The sequence below is a fragment of the Myotis myotis genome, unplaced genomic scaffold (genome assembly GCF_014108235.1).
Source record: "Myotis myotis isolate mMyoMyo1 unplaced genomic scaffold, mMyoMyo1.p scaffold_m19_p_7, whole genome shotgun sequence".
In the NCBI taxonomy this organism is placed as follows: domain Eukaryota; kingdom Metazoa; phylum Chordata; class Mammalia; order Chiroptera; family Vespertilionidae; genus Myotis; species Myotis myotis.
This window is the reverse complement of record NW_023416379.1, coordinates 83,646,097-83,670,415: the sequence shown is the minus strand read 5'-3', so window position 1 is coordinate 83,670,415 and position 24,319 is coordinate 83,646,097. Positions and strand designations below refer to the sequence as shown.

Here is a 24,319-nt window from a genome sequence, read left to right as displayed (position 1 = left end):
AACAAACATTTTAAAAATTAACAAAAATGTTTGAAACTAGAAAAAAAAATGTTAAGAGAAATGTGCTTGTGATTATGTTTGATTAGCCCTCAAGTAAGAACAAAACAGTTTGAAATATACACTTTTCCGCCCTGGAAACATAGAGAAAATTGACATTTTTTTCATATGTAGACTGAAGCTCTTGATAAATCTGCTTGGCCTTGGTTTGAGTTTGTTCCTCCAAGAAACTCCATAAAGATACCCCCCAAAATAGCATTGATGGTCAGCAGTGAACCCTAACAAGTTGGCTGCCCGTTATTTTTATTATCACAGTGACTGTAGGTAACACTAGGTCACATTCCAAACACGTGACACCTTTTTAAAACAGATTCTAATAGGTTTAAAGACATGTCCCTGTTCTCCTGTTTTGGATCATTTTTCTTATTGTCTGGATGGTGATGAAGCTTTTCAGTTCTTCATAGTAGTTGACTTTGAAGTTAAGTTTTGCCTTTTTGTAAAGGTTATTTTCTGGAGTAATTTTACCATGAGCTCCCCTCCATTCTGTTCTTCTCACATGCTGCCCACCCTGTTCTCATCTCTGCCCCCAACTCCGTGCTAGCAAGTGACATCCCACCGACCGGCCTGGGAAGAAAGTGAGCCGTGCTAACATGGTGGCATCACACACGATGAAAGCCAAAAGCATGCCTGAAAGAGTAGCTGGGTACAGCGCATATAAGGCAGCAGTCTGCCTGTTCCTTCACTAAGTTCATTGTTCAAAGAATTTTTAAACGTTAAAAGAAATAAGTAGTACATGTTCACTGGAGTAAAGTACAGAAAGCAAGTAAAATGGAATTCAGCTTTGCAAAGATAACTGAAGCAGATTGTTTTCTAATGACTATTAGGCTTTCGAAGTAGACATGTTTATGTGAGAGACAAATAGTCCTTCCCTGTGATTCATTTTGTTGCTTTTTTTGACACCTAAAGTCTGTCTAGCTTTGTGCTATATAGGGCCTGAGGGGATGGGGTTGTAGGGAATAAATAGACCGTGTGTGTGTGTGTGTGTGTGTGTGTGTGTTTTATACTGTTTGGGTTGTGTGTTTTAAGGTCCCAGCAGCTGGTATACTAAAGATTTTTTTCTTTTTCCAGACCCCAGGCAGGCACAGTCTTCCCCACCGTGGTCCTATGACCAGTCTTACCCCTCCTACCTGAGCCAGATGACTTCCCCGTCCATTCACTCCACCACCCCGCTGTCTTCCACACGGGGCACCGGGCTCCCTGCCATCACCGACGTGCCCAGGCGTATTTCAGGTAAAGACCACACTTCAACTCAAAACTCACTCCCGTGCAGAGGTGGGCTTGGGCTTGCAGGATGGGCCACGTCTATCTTACCTGTGCTCACAGTAACTCTCTCTCAGACGCATGTGGGCCAGGATTTGACAACTGGCAGACCGGGTCTTCTGAATTAGGGGTTATAAATATCCTCCCAGTTTAAGTCAGAAACGCTCCAGAGATGGCATATTTCCTAAGGCGATAGTGCATGCCACCAGTTTGCGTCCTGCTGCATTGTACCCCCCGGTGGGCACAGCCCCTATCACCAGGGCCTTCTCCTGAGGGTCTCCTGCCAGGCCTTCCTCTGCTTGTTCCTCTCTTTTCCTCACACCTGCCTGTGAGCCAGATGACAGTCATGGCACAGCCCCCCATTTCTAAAGGCTTTTAAGTCCCAGGAGTCCAAGCTAACCAGCTTCAGGAGAGAGCACCTGCACATTTAAGATGCTTATCACAAACCTGAGGTGCAGTGAGGCCTGGAAGAGCCTTAAAAGGCTATGCGTGGCTTCCGAGCGGCCAGCTCAGCCCAGGGCAGCCTTTCTGTGAACCACAGAGCGCACTGCTATCGCTCTCCATGTGGCAGCCCAGTGCTCATACGTCCACTCTGCCAAAGCCACCGCCTGTGGCTCGCGGTGGGAGTGCGTGGGGTAAACAGCCTCCCCATCGTCCACCTAAAGGCTCTTGGCCAACTACACGAGTCCTGTGAATAAGAAATACATCTCTCAGCACACCCTCTGCACATACCACGGCATCACCCGCCCCAGAAATACAGTGGCCTCCAGGGGCACATAGTCAGATCCTGTATTCTTAGACACTGCCCAGCGGTCGGGCTCCAGGCACCTGTGTGACTCCTGGCCAGGTTAATGCCTTTCTCTCTCTCTCTCTCTTTGTGTTTCTGTCTCTGTCTCTCTCCCGCTCTCCTTTTCTGCAAAGCTCGACGCCGTTACTCACTCCGCTGACTGGCACCACTGCCACGCTGAAGCCCCACCAGCAGGCTTGCAGGTTTCGATTAGTTCAGTCTCCTTTCTTTTAACGGGGGAGGAGGGAAGGCTTTGCTTCTCCAGCAAATAGGCCAGGGCTCTCGGGTCCCAGTGCCATCACATTTCCTGCCACAGATGGACTCCGTGGGGGTGAGTAGGCCAAGAAGGGATGGAGGGAGAACCGTGCCACGCTTTGCATTCTGACTGCCGGGTTCCTGAGTCACATGCTCTTGGTTGGGGAGTGGTGCCGCGAACAGAATCTTAGCTATCATTTCCCTTGATTGGAATCACGGGCTCCTCCAGGCAAGTGTCGATTAAAGACACAGGAAAGGACAGGGAAGGCACAGGGTTATGGTAAGGCAGGCTGGGGTGGAGCCAGAGGCAGTGTTGGATGGTGTCGAGTCCCTTCTGGTCCCCCCTCTTGTGTGCTATTCTGGGTGTTTTGTGTTGCACAGGCCAATGTGACACTGTGTCAGGACGGATTTGCGCCAGCTTGCGTCTGTTTAGGGTCCTCTGGGTTCCAACATGTGTGGCTGAGGCAGGTTTGCTATTTGTCCTCTGGCAGCTCTGAGTGGAAAAGCCTCGGGGAGTGGTGGCAGCCTGAGGGACCCCCCTCGCCCCAAACTCTTTCTTACTGAGTCTGCTTGTAGATGAATTCAGTGGGGGAAGCCATCGAAAATGACCCTGAGGAGTGTTTCTCATTTACACGTGTCGCATAGGACAGCCAGGTTATTCTGAGTCTATCTCCTGATCATTAGGTAAAACACGTCCATAAACAGAGGAGGCCAAAGGTAGGAACGAGCCTCTGCTTTAAACTGGTTTCAAATGAGTTCAGTCCAGCTTTTCCCTCCCACCCCAAACATTTCTATGAGTTGTTACTGGCAAAGTTGCACAGTGCCAGGGTGGGAGGGTCTGTATAAACACTGACGTGAGGAGAACAGAAAATCCCTTTGGTCAGCAGTACGGGGAAGCAGGAAGAAAGAACTAGGTGCGGACTGTCACGGAACCGGAGGGACCCTGCTCCACCTGCCCTTGCTCACCGTGCTCCCTGCGGGGCTCAGGGACCCAGTTGCCTGGGATGAGCACCATTTTCACTGCCTCTCTCAGAGGTTCCCAGGTGCTAAGGTGCATGGTTTCTGTTGCATTATCTTCCCCCTCAATGTCTGCAGCGATCCCTAAGATCCAGGCCTGCATGCATTCTCTGTGACACGGACGGCTACAATACTAACCTTCATCTCCATCGCTAAGCAGTCCTGTGTTCACCTCTTCCAGTGCTTTCCAGGTTCATATTTTCGTGGGGAGTAATCAGTTCTCATGCCCAAATAGGAAGGGATACATAAAATATTCTCGCACCATCACGGGTGAGAAAGAACAGGATTGGAGGTTCAGACTCAGGCTTGAATCATCGCTCATACACATATAGGACACGCTTCTTATGTCTCTGAAACCCAGTTTTACTATTTGTAAAATAGGGATATAAGATTTCTCTTCGGGTTCCTGTGTGGATTAAATGAGGTGTTTTATGTAAAGTGCTTAGGACACACATTATGTGCTAAACAGATTGTAGCTGATATTCTGGAGCTAAAACTGTTTTGCAAGAATTGTATGTCTATATATAATTTGCAGGCGAGCCCTGGCTTAAATATATCAAGTAGATAACAATCTAAACTTTCAGAGGGCATCATTTGCTTTATGAAATGGGTCACCACAAAGCATAGTTAAAATAAAAACCTTGGAAATGAGTTAATACTCAAATGCATTCATTAAGCACAATACTGTGCTTGGCACATAGGAATACTCAGTAAATATTTGTCATTATTACCATTATTATCCTGTAGATTTACCAGGAATATTTATAGAGCTAAAACAATTGGGAGCCATTCACATAAAGTCAGTAAAGACTAAAGAAAATAACTATTCAATTATATCTCAGAAAATAGAAAATAGTAAGTTATACTTACAGGTCACTGGGCTCGATAATGTTTTTCTCTGAGAGAACATAGAAATAAAAGCAACCAGAAGGCTCTTTCAGAAAGACGTGTTCCTAAAGAAATGCTATTTCATCCTAAAAGACTTTGCCAAAGAAAGGCACAATTTAATCTATTTAATTACCTTCAGAGATCTGATTTTACAACTTGCTTTTTTTGGTATCCTTTCTTATGAGTAATTTTTCAAGTATGGATACAAATTCTAGAACTTAATGAGTGACAATAGTGACAATGAGATTATATTATATAGTTCCTTTAGTCTTCCACATATCCTTTATGGAAGCAAGGTGTAAGTAAAATAATATTATAATAGTATGTTATCCACAATCTCTATTGCAAAGAATGATACACAACCAGATGTCTCGAAGCTCATAGTTACAATACAAACTTCAGGAAACATTTTCTTAACCTTGAATAGTATTATAACAAAAACAATAGCAGCATGTATAGGTTTATGACTGATCAATAAATTATTGTCATGTAATTGACTAATAGCATCTACCTTATCATAATGAGGCATTACAGCCCAGAAGCAGCCCCCCTTTCCCACCACACTTACTGTGACAATTGTAGCCTCATCACAAAGTAATCTGTATTTCAGTAGCATCCCGCCTAGTATTTTATACATTATCTCATTTTATCTTATACGATCCTAAAAGAATATTTACCATGCAGAGGTAGGCGAAGTTAAAGAGCAAGCGTGGCAAGGCGAGGACCAGTGAACCTGACAGCCACCCTAACCACAGCCTGTCTTTATCATCGTAATCATGTTAGCACCCATGGCATTTATGATGCTCAGAGCACTTGTAAGGCTTGACACAAAGATTGTAATTACTTTTCAGGAGGTCATTACCAAACACTGTGGAAATAAAAACTCACTGACTATCAAAACGTATTTTATGTAATTATCCTACAGTGAAAAGAAGCACAGCTGTGTATCGAGTCTGCTTTTTTGACTTGCGGGTCAGATGATGAGCTGTTGTCAGCCTGTGAAAGTTTATTCATTGCAAATAACTCCCCCCTGCCCCACCCACCTGAGTGAAGTAGCTCAGATGAACCCAAGTTGGCATCACTTTTTGACAGCCACGAGGTAGAAGGGATATACAGTGGTATTTTTTTCTGTGGTCTTGGTCACTGTGCTTTGCACAGATGCTTTCTGGAGGTCTCTTAGAGACTTAGGATACAGGAATTAGATTCAAGGGAAGGGCCTACGTGTTCTCTGCCTGTGTTACTTACTCTCAGAGGCCAATACATATATGGATGATTTTTCTCTGCATTTATAGGGCCTTTTTACACGAAACAGTTAAGAACTATAATCTTCCTGAAGGTTATTTGTTTTGTGTAAGCCAATAGTCTTGAATTTCTTTCAAGATATTTAAATATCAAAAAATTCCACTTAACTACACAGAACATTAAAGAGGTCTCTGTTTTTATGACTCTTAGTCGCTAAACTATAATATTTTCAAAGGTCAGCAGAATGGGCATTAGTGTAATAAATAAAATGACTAAAACTATTTTATTGCTACCACAAAATCTGGAAATTGCTAGTGGAAAAAAACTCCTTTTATCACTAAAGGTATATTGGGGTGATGGTTTCATGTAATTTAAAAACCAGTGGGGATTGATGCAGTTCAATTTTAAAGGACCCTTATAACCGAGTTCCTATCAAGTCCCCTGAATCAAGGTTTGAAACCAGCCGCTTCAGTAATGTGCCGCGTATACGTGGACATAGCCAGGACGTGGGAGGGAGTGGTGCCCTAAGAGAGGTTAAAAGGAAAACTCCCGCAACTAATACCAATACACCAGAAAGTTGAAGCCACTACAATAAAACAGTAGAACATCTACTTGTTACTATAGGGCCTTTCCTGTATTAAGAGCCACCTGTTTGATAGACACACCTCTGCCACAGCAGCCACGGGCGAGTGAATACATTTAACAGGATCCCCTTTCATTTTGAAGAAGTTCTCTGTTTGAAGCCACAGAAGGGGAAGATATTAAATGTAACGGGCCCTAAACAAAGGCAAGTCCTGTGTTACCAACTGAATGTTCACTATTCTCTGTTCTATCGACTGTGCCTTGTTGGGTTACTTTTGCATTCTGTAAGTTGGACTTCATCTTGCTTTCTCTAAAAATGGGCTGTCTTCTGGCATGAGCAGCGGATGTCTTTATCTTATTGCCGCGGGCCTAGGTTCAGGGTGTACCTGGACCTCAGGTTATTATAACTTTTGAGTTGCTCGTGCTGAGAACCCAAGAAGTGATTTCCATTCCGATTAGGTCGGTTGGGGATAGTTGGCCCAGCTCACAGAGCTGACTTGACCTTGGCTGTGTGACCGGTTCCTGTCATTTGTAGCTAGACCGAGGGACCAAAGCTTGGAAGGAAATGTGTGTACATGGTTCGACGCTGATTTTCTGCGTGGTTCTTGTCAGATGTTTTTGGTGAGGATTTATCTTGGATACGTGCATGAGCACCCACACGTGGAGAATGGATTTAGTAGTGAGAGGAATCGTGCTGATGCAGGGAGGGCGAAGACCTGGTTAGGAATTGGATGGGAAGATTTGCTGCAGTCCCTCTGTTTTCTTAAAAGGAAGCTTGGGAGCTCGAACCTCACTTCACCGAAAGTATTAAAGTTACTTCTCTAATGACACGGTGGCTTCTGTGCTTCACTGGGACCCGAGAAGAGGGTGGAGGCAATGTCACCGAGGAAACCCGAGTTTTAGTTTCACTGTCACTGACGATTCTTTGCACTGTTCTCTGATGTGTCAGGGTGTTTATTGTGCCTCAACGGTCTCATGTAAGTGATTACTCAGAATTGCCAGTGCACGCGCCTCAGAGGTTCTGCAAGGACTAAGATGATGTCTTTCCAGGCATTTGTTGATCTTAGGACTTTTAGGAAAGAAAGCTTTTCCTACCCAATAAGTGCCCGTGAGCAACTAAGTTGTATCATTAACTCCAAAAGAGTAAAAGCATGCCATTATATACATTTGTTTTGAAATTAATATTTTATTGTTAGAGCCATTTTCGATTTACAGAAAAATTGAGCAGCATATGTGTACAGATTCCAAACTCGCCCTCCCTCCTACTTTCTTTTATTATTAACCTCTTGCATTTGTGCGGTGCATTTGTTATAACTGATAACCCATTGTTGGTACATTATTATTAGCTGTAGTTTGCATTAGGGTTCACTCAGCACTGTGCACTTGTATGGGTTTTGCCAAATGCATTAAATGTCATGCGCCCACCATTACAGAGTCATACAGGATAGTTTCATTGCCCTAAAAATCCCCTGAGCTCCCCCTACTTATCTGTCCCTATCTGCCTCCTAGCCCCTGGAAACACTGGTCTTTTTCCGGACTCTCTATTTTTGCCTTTTCCAGAATGTTCTGTCATTAGAATCATACAGTATGTAGACTTGTCAGTCTAGATCTTTTCACTTTGAAATGTGCATTTAAGCTTCCTCCTTATCTTCTCATGGCTCGATAGCTCATTTCTTGATACCACTGAATATCCCATTGTAGGGATGTTCTAATATTGTGGAAAACATCAAGACAGCTCTCCCCACACTGGGGATACCGCCTCACTATTTCCTTTTGTCCCCGACGTTGTCAGCGATGTTTCTTTTTAGCAAGTATTTCATGCATTCCTTCCTGGGAAACACTTTCTCCGTCCAGCAGTTGTCACCACATGGTCCAGATAATGGTTTTCCATATCATTGGTCCATTTTTTAATTAAATCATTTCTTTAGTTTTGCCCATAAGACAAATTACTAAACCTTTACCTTTAGGTGATCATTCATATCAATTCAAGTACAGAACAGACCCAGCTAAAAAGAACAATCCATTGATGTGGCTACTTAGCTGCCTCCAAATAATGTAGTCAACTCTCCTAGGCAGTGGACGCTCCTTTCTCTTAGGGAGGCCCGGCGTGCCTCAAGTGTGCAGAGCTGGTTCACTCTTCCATGCCAGTCCAGTGGCTGCATCTGGGGGCCGGGCCCTGTCGAGCCTTCTCAAACATCTCTTTCTCAGCCACCACTTTCCTCACAGCGAATCTCTCTCTCATCTCAGTAGAGCCATTTCTCACCTCTGTACACTGGACACCTCTCATGTGTACATATCTTCCTTCAGTTTCATAGTGTGACCACATGCCTTTCCCCTTTTAGGGGTACGCTTCTCAGGGACTGTGTCTGTGCCTTACCTGTTCTTGAATCCTTACACCCTAACGCAGTTTCTAGCACATAGGAGGTGCTCAGTTAATGGTTAATGAAACAAATATAGTGGAAAAGAAGGTAGAAAACAAAAGGAAGATGAGCACATAGAAGAGAGAGAGAGAAAAAAAGGGAAAAATGAAGAAAGAGCAGTTTGTTCACCTGGAACAACAAAGAAAGAGCAAAACCAGAGGAACTTTGGTTGCTGATAAGGACAGGAAATAGCACAGTTAGAGTGTGCATAAGCAGTATGTATTTTTATCTCCAAGCCTCTCTGCAATGTGTTTCATATTTAGAGCACATATCCAGCCTGCATCTGTTTCCAGAACTTGCTGCTAACAGTTAGTAATGATGCCAAAGCATACTCCAGGTCCAGCTTGCAACCAAGTGATCAAATAGAATTTTTTATTTCTAAATTAGAGTCTGACATTAATTATAGCCATCATGTAATAAAGTGTCAGAGTCTTTTCTGAGGAAACGATAGAAGTGATATCAATGGGGCTGTTACACCGAAGCAAAACTCTTCCTCTAAAACAAAGCAAAAGATCTTGTTTTGACAATGATCATTTCTCAAAAAGTCTTATCTTCAGGCTGATTTTTTTTTTTCTAGACTCCCCCATCCTCACCCCTTTCTAGATCCTTGCTGTAAGATAGGGTTTTATGCCACCTCACTGTCCTGCTCCGTGGTCTCTGGCGTACTGCAGTTTGTCAGTGCCCCTCTAACTGCCGGAACCTGGGACCAAGCGCCTTTCTTCCCGGCCTCTGAGAAGGCCCCTGAAGCAGCCTTAGCATTGGGTTACCACGTTGCCTATTTCTCACATCAGCCACTTCTGTGAAGCTGCATGTCTTCCATTTTTTCACTTTTACTGATTTTTTAGTTCCAGGTAGGATCATTGATAGTTAATCCTGTTAACATTATCTTATTTAATTCAGGTAATAGTAGCTCGCTCTCCGGAACTTTGTGGATGTTTATAATGTCTCCCAATGTATTAGTGGCTTCTCTCATTCCTTCCTGCCTGGAAGAGGTTAATTTTAATTCACCTCAGTCATTTCAGATCAGCTCAACAAATACTAGGTCTATACCTGAAGGGTGCCCAGGGAGGCAGTGAATAGAAGGGAACAGAAGACTTTGTCTCTGCCTTCAGGAAGCTTTTAGTCTCACGTAGGCAATGACATTTTGCAAACATGACACAGTCACATGCCAGCATATGCAAACAATGTTCCGATTTTAGTGAAAGGAGGTCTCTTTGTTCTGCTGCATAACCAACTTTATAAAGCCTTCTCCTTTAAGAAATTAAAAAAGAAATCAGTTCCATTCTGCTCAGATTATACTGTCTGAGTTGCTCCAACAATTACATTTTTCAGCTGAGAAAAAAAAATTACACTTGTTGACATGTGTGGTTTCATAATGTTTCTTAAGATATGACAAGAATATGTAAGATCTTATCTTTTCCCAGCGAGATTGAAAGCCCCTCCAGGCTAAGGGCCTGGCCTTCTAATCCTTTGCTATGTGTCTGGGTGACTCCTAGTTTCAGGCTCTGCCTGTGGGTGCTCAGGGGAAGTGCTTGCACGCAGAGAAAGGTCGCCTGATAGTCAGGGCTGCTTGCTTCAGGATTACTTAGGCCATGACCGGGGCGAGGAGTTGGCTCATAGATCTAGAAGTGGGACTGTGTAGGAGGCTAATGACAATGGCCATATACCTTAACTTCACATTCCATTACACAAATACATTCCTAGCAGGTTATTATATTGTAAAGTTCCCCATTCTCTTTAAAGGGGAGCAACACTGTTAGCTCTATGCTATGACACACACGCACATATGCATGCGTCCACCTCTTCACCGCATTTAGAATGAGTGTACATATAACTATTCTGGCCAGTAGGAAGACATATATTATAAATTGAGTCAGAATTTAAGTGAGTTGTTCTGAGGCAAATCGAGGAACCCATTTGACATATTGTCTAAATTATTATTTTTAATGTGACGCTGAAGAAATTCCTATATCTCTAAGTCCATGAAAGTAATGTAAATTAAAATAAACTACTGCTCAGGCAACATTTTTCCTGAATATCTCAAAGGACAGTGTGACCAACTAGAAATAGGGCAGCTAAGCATGGCAGACGAGAACAAGACCAGTGTTTCTGTATCCGAAGTTCGCTGCTCTCTTCCCAACCAACACAGTCACCATTCTAGCTCGTTTCCTATTATAATTAGTAATAATGCCGTAGTTAGTGGAATAATAGCAACAAATATAATGATGGTTATAAACACTCCACCCTGTGCCAAGGAGAGGAGTGATTCATGATAAATCAATAAGAAACCCATTGATGTGGTCACAATAAAGCCACGCATAATTAAGAAGAACCCTTTCTAAATAAAAACTACAAAGGAAATAAAAACAGGCTTGAAAAAGAGAAAAAAAAATCTGATAATAATGTTGTGGTGCTCATCCTTAAAAAACACACAAACCTGTAAGCTCCCAAACTACACCTTAGGAAAACAGTGTATTCTCAGTGTTGCTTAAAAGTGCTGTGGAATGTTGGCCAAAGGGCTCAGAAAAGGAGAGTTTGACCCCCTGGCCAGCTGACAGAAAAAGTTAAAGTTGTTTTCTGCTCTTAGAAGTTGGTGGGTGTCACAGGTACGATACCTTTGGAACATTCGCTGAGTCTTGGCTCTTCTTGCATTCTGACAGTCTGTCTTTTGATTGGTGCATTTAGACCATTGACATTCAAAGTGCTATTGAATTAATAGGGTTGGATTAATATCTCGCACATTTGTTACTGATTTCTATTCGTTGCCCTTGTTATTCACCCTATTTGTCCTTCTACACTTTTGCTTCCTTTGTGGTTTTAATGCTTTCTTAGCATGTGAGTTATGCTTCTCTTTTATCCTTTTTTAGTGGTTGCCCTAGAGTTTGAGATACACATTTACAACTATTTCAAGTCTACTCTCAGTAACACTACATCTACCACATCATGGGTAGTATGGGTGCCTTATAAACATCTGTGTGTAGGGTTTATGTGGACGTAAGTTTTCAACTCCTTTGGATAAATGCCAAGGAGTACACTCACTGCATCACATGGTCAAAGGATATTTAGTTTTGTAAGAAACGGCCAAACTGTCTCCCAAAGTGGCTGCACCATTCTGCATTCCCACCGGCAGTGAATGAGATTTCCCATTGCTCCACATAGTGTCTTTCTATTTACAGTGGGTTTCTTGTAGACAGCATACAGTTGGGCCTTATGTAGTGATATGGTGAGGAAGAAGTATTTAAGATGAGTTGTAACAATCTGTGACTTAATTGGTGCATTTAGACCATTGATATTCGAAGTGATTAGTGATATAGTTGGATTGATATCCCTTTGAAGGGTTAATTAAACCTCAAATAACCTCTTTAATCCAGCAAATGATTGAAGCATTTAAATCGGGACATGGATCTCAACGGAGAATTGAACCCAACACTGATAAAATAACAGTTGCTCAATAAACTTGTGTTGAATTAGTTTTGTTTATCAGAAAACCTTTCTTCTAAGACCCAGGCATATGGCATGGCGACTCAACACTCGTTGAATCATTGGCATTGTGTTGGAAATAGTGCTTGGTTGCAAATTGAGGAACCTGCCACCTAATTTTGATGTTCTTGAGCAGGTCACTTGATAATTCCTATGGATCTAGTTTCATCAGGTGTGAAATGAGTTAGTTGGGCTACATATTCTCCAAAGTACATCATAAGCGTTGAACATCCGTGAATCTAAAATAAGGCCCGAAAGGGTAAGTTTTCTCACAGAAAGCTCCTGTAATCACCACATCAGAAAACCAAATACTTGTTCTCAGTAAATTCTTATTTATAATAAGAATAAAGGCTATTATGAACTAATAGGAACAACTACTATAGATTTCAAGAAAAGCTTTGTCTTGTTTGCTTCAATTGATTCTGACGAGAAGCAACCTAAGCTCAGATTAGTTAAAGCCTAAGAACCACACCCTTAGACCTTGGCCACAGCTGAACTTCTGTCCAGGGTGAAGCCTTATGTATGTGCATGTGTGTCAGAGTCTGCAGACAGATTGGAGAATCCCAGCTTTATTTAATATGACGGAACTTTACTTACTGACATTTTACATGCCCTTGCATGGTTTTATGTAACTTATCTGTTACACCCTTTTTACCTGAAAATGTTTATCATGGAGTGTAATTTCTCTAACTGGAGAAATGAGAATCTTATAAGCTAAAGGTTACTAAAACAAAAGAACTGGTGATTTTTGTTAATAATAGAATAAATGGGATCAGAGGACCAGACTTTCTATATTCAATATATTTAGAGAAAATATGAGTGGCATTATAACAAAGTTCCTTTTAGTGAAACATTGTTGCCATAGTATTTTATGACCACGTGATAAAAAATCTTTGTTAATACAAATGATTACAAACATGAAGTCAGCTCATTTACTGAGGCTGTTCCAGCCACCGGAGAAACAGCAGTGAAGGAGACAGAAAGGCTCAGGAGGCTTTTCCTACTGGCATATGGCATAGCCGTTGAACACAGTCTTCGCAGCCAGACTCCCTGGGTTTCAATCTAGGTTCCTTCACTCACTAGCTTTGTGATCTTGCATATTTTACTTAGCTTGTTTGTGCCACAATTTCTTCACCTGTAAAATGGGCTAATAATAATACCACCAACCTCAAAAGGTTGTTATGAGGACTGAGGGAGGGTTAATATACTCAAAGTCCTTAGACTAATGCCTGGTACTCAGTACATGTTAACTACTATTGAGGAAGGGTAGGCATTTGAAAATAAGAAAATATGATTTAGTAAGGATATGTACTGTGAAGAAAAGTAAAACAGTGTGATGTGATGAGGAAGAAACATTTTAGCTGAGATCTGAACAGCAGGGGGTTGGCCCTGTGGAGATCATTCTAGGCCGAGGGGAAGGCCAGTGCAAGGGCCCTGTGGTGCGAAGAAGGATGCCTAGGGGCTGGAGTGCACAGAGGATGAGAGGAAGCAGAGAAGTAGCCGGCTCTAGGTCACCTGGGGCCTCTACCAGTTAGGATTAGAAGTTTGGATTTGCTGGTGCATGCAGTGATAATTCATTGGCAGATTTTAAGCAGGGTCACGATATAAATGGATTTCTATTTTCAAAGGATGTCTCTGGCTGTTTGGGGGAGAATTGTGCAAGAGGGTGAGGGAGGAAGCAAGAATGTGGCTAGGTGTCTGTGGCGGTCACCCTGGGGAGAGGATGGTGCCTTGTGCTTGCCTGCGAGTGGGGGATGGAGGCTCTGGATTGGAGAGGGTGTTTTGCCAGTATCATCAAAATGTTTTAGTAATGCTCTCCCCCAATGGTTAGTTTCCTTTACAAGGAATAATATTGCATCTTATAAGTTTTTAGTTAATGTTTAGACATTATTTATATGCCCCATGATGAAGTGGCAATTCAGGAAGTGCTTGATTTATTAAGTGAATACAGAGCCACTAATCTGGAAAATTTGGGCCAGAAATCCATTTTGAGAGCTGAAGTGCTTGGCTTGGTTGTTTTCATTGACACATTACTCTGATTATTTCCAGTAGCGCCCCTTCCTTGGCTTTGTGCAAACCCAGGCTTCAGTGCAGTGAGGCGCAATGATGGGATTAATCTGGGTGATTGACCAGTGTTATATGCTCCTCTCATCCTCTCAAAATGTAGGTAGCTTGTTTTTATACCTTCCACACCCTGTGTACACACCTATTCGTTTTACTGCTTTTAAGACGGAGAGAAATGAAAATCACTAGATTGGTATGACCAAGCTGGCTACACAGGTGCTCGTTAGCTGATCAGGCCTGCAAGTGTGTGGCAACAGCCTGGAAGTGCGAAGACTCCTGGGCCAGGGGCTGACGGTTAGTTACAAAGGGCTCACAAGCCCCCATCCTGCATCTGAGAAAAGTAAAGCCAGGAGAGACACCAGCCTGGACCGCCCGTGAATGGAGTCCGCCCCCAGGACAGCTTCTTCCCAGAGGACTGAGAATTGGGGCATATCTTAAATTGGAAAGAACTTGAGTTGCTAAGGGATGAGGAGCTTGTTCTAAGCAGGATCTCATAAATACAAACCGAGGTTAAAGGAGGAAGCGTTAAATAGCTGAAGCTGTTGTATGACTATCACCCCTTTCTCAGATCCTTTATCTGTGCCTTAAAAAGAAATTTCCCCCCCTCCCCAAAACCTTCCATTTGTGGCTCTAGAAACCAGCTTCAAGATCTCCTGAAGCTATGAGCAGTTCTTATGTTTCCTGTTTGAAAGTCACTACAGCCCTGTTTCCCGTGGACACAGCTTCCCCTTTTCCCTGGTATCCCGAGATGCAGAGGTATCCATACTGCAAACAGTCACGAACATCTGTTCGTTTGTTTTCAGAGTCTGGGTGCACTCCTCTCAGTCAGTGATCTACTTACTTTATTTCATGGATTTATGTTGAGTTTGGAAGCTCAAGCAAAGAAGTCACAGTGAAGTACCTTTCACAGGTGTCAGCATCTCCTAGGATGGGAAATCTAGAATGGTTCCAACAGCTCTGCAACCTCTGTAGACTGGAGTTCTGGATAATGGGTTGCTGTGTCGGCTTTCAAACTAGTTTCCACCTTTCTCTCTGGCTTTGCCATTTAGTATGGAACAGGGATGGAGAATACAGTCACCATCTTCCGTGCGAGTGGGATGCAAACTAGAGTGAGAAACAACAGATAACAGTCCACTGTAAAAAATAATAGTTGCCTTAACCAGTTTGGCTCAGTGGATAGAGCGTCAGCCTACGGACTCAGGGGTCCCAGGTTCGATTCCAGTCAAGGGCATGTACCTTGGTTGCGGGCACATCCCCAGTAGGGAGTGTGCAGGAGGCAGCTGATCGATGTTTCTCTCTCATCGATGTTTCTAACTCTCTATCTCTCTCCCTTCCTCTCTGTAAAAAATCAATAAAATATATTAAAAAAATAATAGTCCCCTGACAGGAATAAAATATAAAGATAGTGTACTGTACTGGAAAGAGGGGTGTTTTCTTGCCAGGATCCCAGAGGCCTGCCTCCGGATGGGCCACGTGTGTGTACTAATTTTCCTCCTCTTCACGTGAGGGTGGTCCTCACACTCAGGGTCCTTTCCAACCCGAAGGCTTTGGTATGTCCTTTTTCACAACACCACTGCAGTAAGATACTGAAAGTCACCGCAAAAGTGGGTAAGGAAACAGATAACGAGGCCTATATTTAGGGACCTTAGAACTAGAAAACTGGGGATGTGGTTATGCTTCAGCCCGCGCACGCACAGGCCCTCCAGGCTAGTGTTTGAAGTGCCAGCCTGGACGCAGAGCAGCTTCGAGCCAGGACCCTGCGATAGCCAAGCTGCGCTGGTGCTCTGCTCTCCTTTGCCATCTCCCTGGTGCCTAAAAGAGAAAAGGGATTTCACCAAAGTGTGAACCTCACCCTGCCAACAATTTCATAAAAAGGTCAAATTCCAAATGGCAAATAATAGAACTTCTAGATAAAAGTTTGAAAAGAATCTTTCTGAAAGTTTGTAAAAGTTGAATAAGCCAGCCCCACGTTGGGGTTATGGAGAAGGCAAGTGGAGCCATTCAGAGTCAGGTTAGAGAAAAATATGGCAAGGAAGTCAGCTCTAGCAAACATAACAAGCAGGTTAGCGCCGAGGGAAACAGAGGGGGGAAAGAGACGTGGACAAGCAGCCTGTGAGTGAGAACTCTGGTCCCCAAAGCCTCACACAGGATGTGAGGAGGCGCGGGGCCAGGGCAGGTAGACGAAGAGTGGGCGCCGGCAGGTCAGACGACTATCCTCACAGGACGTGGAGACTCGGCAGGGGCCACAGAACATGAGAAGGAAAACTGAAGACACCAGGAAGAAGAAGGCATCCTTGGGAGAACCTTGTACTCTTGTGCTGCTGTAAGTCAGGAGCTCCAGAGAGTGGGGATGGAGAAGACCCAGGACACTCCACTCATCTGTAACAGTGGCTTTTCTGACGGCAAGAATCACTGAAAGCTTCCAGATAAAGCACTCACGTAAGGACCGCCGACAAATGAGGAAAATGGGAAGAATTATAACAACTACGTCCAAAGGAGATAGGAAATAAAAGCATAGTAAAACTTGGTATAAATAATTATATTATATATTTATAATGATATTTAGGTAGTGTTCTAAGTCCACTAAAGACACTTTCGCAGACATTATCTCATTTAATCATCACAACAGCTCACTGGAGTATAGATATTATTACAGTCCCTGTTTTCCTATTAGGAAATTAGGGCTCAGAGACTTGTTCTAGGTCACTTGGGGGGAGAGGGAGAGTAAAGGATCAACTCCAAGCCTTGCAACCCCCACTCTGATTTCTCAGGGAAGTCTCCATACCACAGCCAGACTCTCCTGGGGCAGCCTGTGGGTGTCATCCTTTGAGGGACTTTTGTCACATTCATCTTCCCCGGGCTGCACTCGGGGACAGAACCCCAGCAGTCCTTGCGAAGTAGCCAGTGTTCTTGCTTGATGCAGGTCAGAGTTCCACAAATAAGGTAACATTCACTTAATTTCTAGCAGAAATAACGGTGGAAACAAATCCATCTCCTAATTTTACAAAACAAAGTTTTATTCTAGAAGTTAAAAGTGCACATATTTAAGAAATCTTAAAACCTCAGAGTATATATTGTTATACATAGGGCATGGAGACTTAAGCTTCTTAAACTATGCATCACACTATAGCCTATCCTACGAGAGTTGGGAAGGTTGATGTAAAATGTTATTAATATTAACTTCAGATAGTTCAGATCAGAACACTTTGTTTAGGAGAATATAGAACAAATAAATAGATCACATCATATCTCATATTTAATATGTGAGCCTAAAGCTAGTTTGAGCCCCCTTTACTGCTAAATTTAATGATGAAAACCTTTTGAAAAAGCTAATAGTGTTTCTATTTTCTTTTGGCCTCTGTTGCAAACTCTTGTTAATGATTCTATTTTTTTATTCTGTGGAAAAGATAATCTAAATGTTCTCACTGGTATTTTCTCTCTCCACTTTTGCAAAGTGGACATACCTCCTTTTCAAAAACTATAATTACTGTATTTTAATGAATGGGCATCGTCCTTAAGAGGAACAGTGGAATTTTCAAAGGTGTATTGGGAATCCTCAAGGTTGTATGTATGTAGCAGAATCAGAGCTTTGGAACCGGAAACCTGAGGAGATGATTTAGTCACATTCTGACGTTGTACACTGCAGAGGAGAGTGTGAGACAGGGCGTGGAAGGGACCCGACCAAGACCCCCTGCTTGTTGGGGGCGGCACGGAGGCCAGATCCCACAGCCCGACGGCCAGTCCAGTGCCCTCGGGTCGTTTTCTCCGGCCGCAGTTCTGACAGGCTGCTGGCATTTTTGTTGTTGTTACTGTTACTGCTGTACATGCCATTGTCACCTGAAGAAGAAAAAGCTACCCCCAAATTACCTCCTCCTCCTCCTTGGTGCCTTTCCTCTCTTCATCCTAAAATCAGATCTTAGGAAGAGACTGCACAGATGGTGCCCTGGCTCTGTGACAGCACCGTCTCTCCTGGCCAGTCGCCAGCTGTTCGGTCCACACCTGGCGTGGACTCCGTGGACAGTATTCTCAGGCTGGGAAAATGGGGCTTGGGTTGTTCTGTGGCACACAGAGAACTTACCTCCTGCTGGCTTCTTGTCCCACAGCACACTCAGTCCTTCCCTTTTCGGTTTAGTGTTTTTGGTCATCAAAACAAGTAGTTCTTTTCGGACACCTTATACACAATTAGGTGTGTCTGTTTACACTGGGAGACAGGGCTTCATGTCCCAGAGACATACCAGGAGCCTGGGAGCAGCCACAAACAGATGTTGAAAATGTCCACTGTGGCCAGTTTTTCACTCTAGCACCAGGGAACAGCGTTGAGGATGCAACCCCCTGAAGGGGTGAGTGTGTGTATTGAGAGGGGGATGTTACCGAGCAGAGTAGAAAGTGAAAGAAGGTCCTATTTTTTTTTTTTTTCTTCAGGTTTTCTCTAGTATTTATCTCCTTCAATGAGGAAAAGTTCGCTATTTGGCTTTGGCTGTTTGAAGGCTTTTGCCAAATGCTTAACAGTCTGTAGGGTTTGATTTCGCTCAAAAAAACTCACTTTGAGAACAAGGCTCTATGTAACTAAGATGTGTTTGTTTTTGTTTAAATCACTCAGAAAAGAAATCATCTCTTGTCCATTGTTAGAAGAGAGGTTTCAATCAAAGGAAAATTCTACATATTCTAAAATATACAAACAGTTCTTTGAAATCGATGCCAAATCAAACTCAGAAAGGGACATTTTCCTTGCAGAAGTTTTGAGTTAATTCCGTGTGCAAGGCTCGAGTGGAAAAACTTTGCAACTGTCAGAGGAACGAGTAACTACAACATGCGCTGGGACGCGGAAGTTACATAAGGAGAATTGTGTCAGGATAGTACGAAGTCTCTTGTACATGGTTTCAGGCTAAATCCTAACCAGATAGAAAAATAAAGTGAGTCATTTTTTCAGTTCACTAAAAGGTAGTAGATTGGTTTCTGATGTTACTGGATCTAACCTCCAGTGTGAGAAGGCAGGCCAGTTATCACTGTCCTATTCAATGGAAATGTCCCCTGTTGTTAAAGAAATATCATCCTTTTCCCTATCTAAACTTCTTTTAAGATGAACAGTAGTAGATGCAAAGGAGAAAAGTCTAGTGGGGAAAAGGAACACAAATTAGGAAATCCAGAAGTTTCATTTCAGCTCTGTCCCTCATTGGCTGTGTCCCTTGAGTCAGCCATTCTTTCCTTGACCTGGCTACATTATCAGCTGGTACCTGTTGTGCCTACCTCACAGGCTTTTTGTGAAGGGAAAACAGTGACAAAGTAAAAACCAATATGTAAATTTGAGGCTTGAAATTCTATTATTATTCTCAAGGGTCCGTGTTGGTGTGGGACAGAATAGTTTGCTTGAGACTGAAAAAAAAAGCCAGAAAAAGTTTTTGTTTATAGGATAAAGGAATAAACCAGGGAAGAGGGTAGAATAAGAGACACATCCAATCCCGGCTGGCGTGACTCGGTGATTGAGCGTCGACCTAAGAACCAGGAGGTCAGGGTTCGATTCCCAGTTGGGGCACATGCCTGGGTTGTGGGCTCGATCGCCAGTGGGGGTGTGTTCAGAAGGCAGCCGATCAATGATTTTCTCTCGTTGTTGATGTTTCTATCTCTCTCCTTTACTCTCTGAAATCAATAAAAATATATTTTAAAAAAAGAGAGAGAGAGACATCCAAGAACTGGTGATCAGAGCAGAGCTGCACATCTGGAATTAACGTGAGCCTTTTCGGTCCAGGTGAACAGGGATGGTAAGTCAGGTAAAGCAGTTGGCTGAAGGTGAGACAGAGTTAGGGATTCCCATCCTTTTTCCTCACATACACGCTTAAATACTTCCTGTATGTCCCTCTGAAAGGGGCTGCAGTGCATTTAAAGATGAGTAGGACAGAGTTCCTGTTGTCAAGGAAGTTGTAGGCTAGTAGACGTGATAAGGTGATTGTAACGTGAGACACAAATGAAGAACTAATGCAGAGGAAGGAGAGGTGACTGAGGGCTAAAACTCTCAAGCAGAGTGAAGTCTATTTTAAAGGCTGCTTAGAATTTCAAGGGCCGAGAGAAGACTACAAACCACCAAGGCATGAAGGTGGGAGCACAAAAAACGGAAAAGGGTCCAGTTTGACTGGACTATTAGGTTCATGAAGGAGTAGAGTGAGAAATGAGAATGGAAAGGTAAGTTGGGGCAAGATTATTGTTCCAGCAAACATTTGTTGAGTGCCTAATAAGAGATGTAGAAATGTGCACATTCCTAAAAAATAGCATGACACACAGTCACAGAACAGGTAGGCAGTCACGAACAAGGAAATCCTGAGGATTCAGGAACCCAGATAAGCCATCACACAAACAAAAGTGGATCTTGATTCTAAGGCAACCTTCTGTCAAAACCAGGAAGCCTCTCATATTTTCCTCCCGGGCCAGGAACCAATCCCAGGGCATGAGCAGCCCAGGCCTACATTGGGGAGCAGGTAAGTGGCTACATCTGACCATAGAGGGAGAGAGGGCAAAGGTAAGGATAGGAGCTGGCAGAACACAGTACAGAGGCTAAAGTCTGTGGCTTTGATCCTAGATTAATATGGATTGTTAGGACTGGGATAGCCAAATCTCTTGGAGCTAGCTGACTTAGAGAGACGGAACAGCATTTCGGTAATCTTGTTCAAGTTCTGGGTCTTGGGGCATTGGGTGGTTTGAGTCATGTGCTTTAAGGTCCAGTATGGCCTCAGGGCTGTTGTTCCACACCAGGGTGCTAAGCCTTTGGAGCAGGATTCTATTTGCACACTGTCCCTCAAGCTTGCCAGGTTTTGAGTGATAGTGCCTTGGGGGGCAGCTGCTGCCTGGATCCACTCCTCCTTTTCCTGGACTTCTCAGGATTAGTGCTAGACTCCATCACAAGGATGGTCTGAGACTGGATCTGTGCTAGATTGAAAGGAGCAGATCTGTTCCTACTTTTAGACGTGGAGAATTGAGGCTCCATCAGGAAACACAGCGTGCGCGCTCACGCTGTGTGGGACGTGGCCTCAATGGGGATGGTTTGCTCCTTTTCCTGCCACAGCAGGCAGAGTTTGGTTGGGCCTGGAACTGGGTGTGTGGGGCTAATTGGGAATCTCAGGATTCTGATTCTCCTGTCTTTTCTCGTTTGGACCCAATCTTTTCAGTTTCCTTCTTCTCAGGCTCTGCTGGTACCAGTAACAAGGAATGCCTTTTTGAGATGGAGGTGTTTGCTATTTTCTGTGTGCTTTTGCCAGCCCCTTACAAGATTTGCTTAAGATCACTCAGAACATCCGTGGTAAAGACAGGCTGAGAACTCCAGGGCATGGCAGATACCTGGCACTCAGCCTCCCCATTCCACAGCCTATCTCCATCTCCAGAGCTGTCACTGAGAAGTGACCAGAGCCCTTTCATCATTGCCGCCGAGGTAGACATGGCCGGTCTGTTAGAATCTGCCAGAAAAGGGCACTGAGTCTGACATCGTGGAGGAGACTGTGGCCGTTGAGCCCTACGCAGTGGGCCAGTGACACTGTCTACCTCACAAGGCTGTGATAAGGATTTAATGCTGTAACGAAAGTGTTTGGGTAAAGATCCTCTGTAGATGGGGGCCACTGCATCTCAGTTGTTTGGTTAGCCACTCTTTCCTCTTAGCAAACCTGCAACGTGCTGGGTTACTGTGAATATGAAAGCACTTCAGGAGCCCTATGCTTGGAGCAAAGCAAAAACCGGTCTGTTAAGCAATAGCCAGTACTGGTTCCCAGCCCATCATCAAGCAACCCTGAGTCAGAACATTCCTAAACAATGGGCTTAGGCTTGCTACCAAGCTTGAAAGAAGCACTCCTCAGATTTTTCCACGGAAGAACCCCAAAGGCAGAGCGGACTCCACGCCTCCTTCACTGCTCCCGCTCTCCCAGTCTGCTGACATAACCCCAGGCAACCCCAGCTCCCGCCTGGTGAGCATTTTCAAGCCTCACGTTTTATCTTAAAATCCATGTGAATTTTTACCCCATGATATGCCAGTGTTTTGTATGTAATATAAAAACAATGTTTTAACTTACTAATATCAGTTCAACGTCCCTCTTAAAAAACCCTCCCCCATTTGTTCTCTTCCTGAATTTCATGCTTTCCTATCACCTAGGCTGCAGTGTCTAATATGTAACATACATCTCAACCAGTTCATAAATGTATGCTTTTAATATAGTCTGAGTTACCACTAGCACAGGCCACAGGAACATACGAGGCTGTCCCTTCTGCATTTGAGCCTTTTTGAAAGATTTACTTAGGAACAATTTATCATTTAGTTGCAATTTTTAAAATAATCTTAATTGGCCACATATGTTATCAAATAAGAGCCGGTCCTCTATCCTCCGCCTCCCTCCGCCTTTCCCCCCCCCCCCCCGCCCATGTGCGCATGCGTGCAACATTCTGCCAGATTGTCAGAAAATTCATCCACTCCAGGCAGATACCATCACAGGAGAGCCTTCTCCCGATTGAAGATGAGATTATTGATGTTAGAGCTGTTATTTTTAGGAGAGGTAGACTGCTGCTTCTAAACGTCTTTCCCTCCTTTTCCTAGTTCCTCCTTTCTTAATTGTGGCTCCATGTTTTGGTAGCCATAAGTCATTAGTGGTTTTTAATTTCTCTGAAACTGAAATAAGGTCTGAAAGGGTGGATTTGTCCCTTTTTTCTTCCTTTTTTCCTCTTTTTTTTTTTTCCTGGCTAATCGGAGGAACGCAACCACATCTGAAGCCACTTGGCTCATTATGAATTTCATGGAAACTGATTCTCTGAAAGTGTTTCCATATGTGTGTTCCCAATATATCCCATCCTCTCTAAATGGGAGCACAGACGTGTGCATGGGCTGGAAATGGCTTCAGGATGTGACAGAGCAGTCATATGACCGCCACGGCACCGTGGGTGGCCTCTTCTGAAAGACACGGTGTCCTGGGTGCTGGCCTCCTTCCTGCAGCGGATCTGGTTTCAAAGACTATCCACCCTTCCTAGCCTTTAAAAAGTTCTTAATCAAGGCCTAGCAAGAAGATCTCTCTCATTTTTCCTCCGTTTCCCCCCCCCCCAACCTTGGTTTCTTCCTTCTCTCTTACTCTCCCTCTGAACGCATACACACACTCACACCTCTTCTACCGCCTGCCTCCTTTCCCTTCACAAAGAGGAAATATATTATTCCAACAATATCCTCAAAATTTGGGTGACTTTAAGGAATGGTGGAAGTTTCTGAAAATTGCCAGGTTTTGGGTTCCCCCCGCCCCTTTCCCTCAGCATAGCATACTTTCTTAGCCTTGGGATCAGCTGGTCTTTCAGAATTTGTGAGCATGCAGTGGAAAAGTACAATTCATTACAACACGGAAAATAAATATTTATACTGGATAGTCGAGGCGCTTTTCCACTCTTTTGCAAAACGGCAAAACGATGGAGTTTGCTAGTCTGATCTTTCATTATCTTAAAAATTAATTTCAAATTCTCATTTTTGCTGGTTTCTTCTCCATCAGCATGACCCATTACATTTCTCCCATATAAGATCTATTTTCCAGTTATTATCTAGTGAAATTAAAAGTAAAATTAATTTAGTGATAGATACCTGATCATTTTAGTGTAAGGAGACAAATTCAGGGAAATGAAGGAAATCGATGTAAAATCCCTTAAAAACCTCAATGTAGAAAACGCAAAATATTGGTCTGCATATAGTCTAAGATTGATTTGGGGTAATGGTTACATAACATTTCTGCTCTGTCGTGTCGCCTGCTTTGAGACTATGCTGGTAATTTATTCGTTTAGCACTTTTTTTTGAAGAACCCATCTCTTCTCAGCACCAGGCTATGTACTAGGTAGGATCAAAAGGACATGATGTTCTTATTCTTCATTTGCTTTCCTTTAGGTGGAAAATGAAAATACTTATGTAACACCAGTGACAACTCCTTAACATGCACGGGGAGGTAAACTTTACATCCTAAATACTCCACATGCATATGCTAAAGAAAAGATGGTGAGAATTTGTGTGGCTGGGAAGTCCCTGTGTAGCGGTGAGCTCTAAAGACCGGGCTGGCTTACTTGGTCTGAGAGAGAGAAGAGAGGTGGCAGGAGCTCCAGGGGGGTCCTGAGTACATGGCCTGCCATGAAGGGGGCGTTCACACTGAGGAGTAGTGGGACTTGACCTTCGTAAAGGAGGACAGGGGACTCTGAAGACGCCAATAGCCTCCTCTTTATTTTTGACAGAGTTGCTGAGTCATGCCTGTGAGAAGTGGCTGGCCTGTGCTGGTTG

General features: G+C 43.5%; 1 protein-coding gene across 6 annotated transcripts in view; it reads left to right on the top strand.

Annotated features, from left to right (window-relative positions):
- Window positions 1-24,319, top strand: part of RUNX2 (RUNX family transcription factor 2) — a 121,436-nt gene that overhangs the window by 86,058 nt on the left and 11,059 nt on the right. For 5 of the 6 annotated variants that reach the window (XM_036316041.1, XM_036316043.1, XM_036316038.1 and 2 more), the window contains one exon: window positions 1,126-1,287. In XM_036316041.1, the coding sequence (XP_036171934.1) occupies window positions 1,126-1,287 (162 nt within the window). Of the gene's footprint in view, window positions 1-1,125; window positions 1,288-2,238; window positions 2,330-24,319 lie in introns of those variants that run through there. The other variant, XM_036316044.1, reaches the window with a different exon arrangement.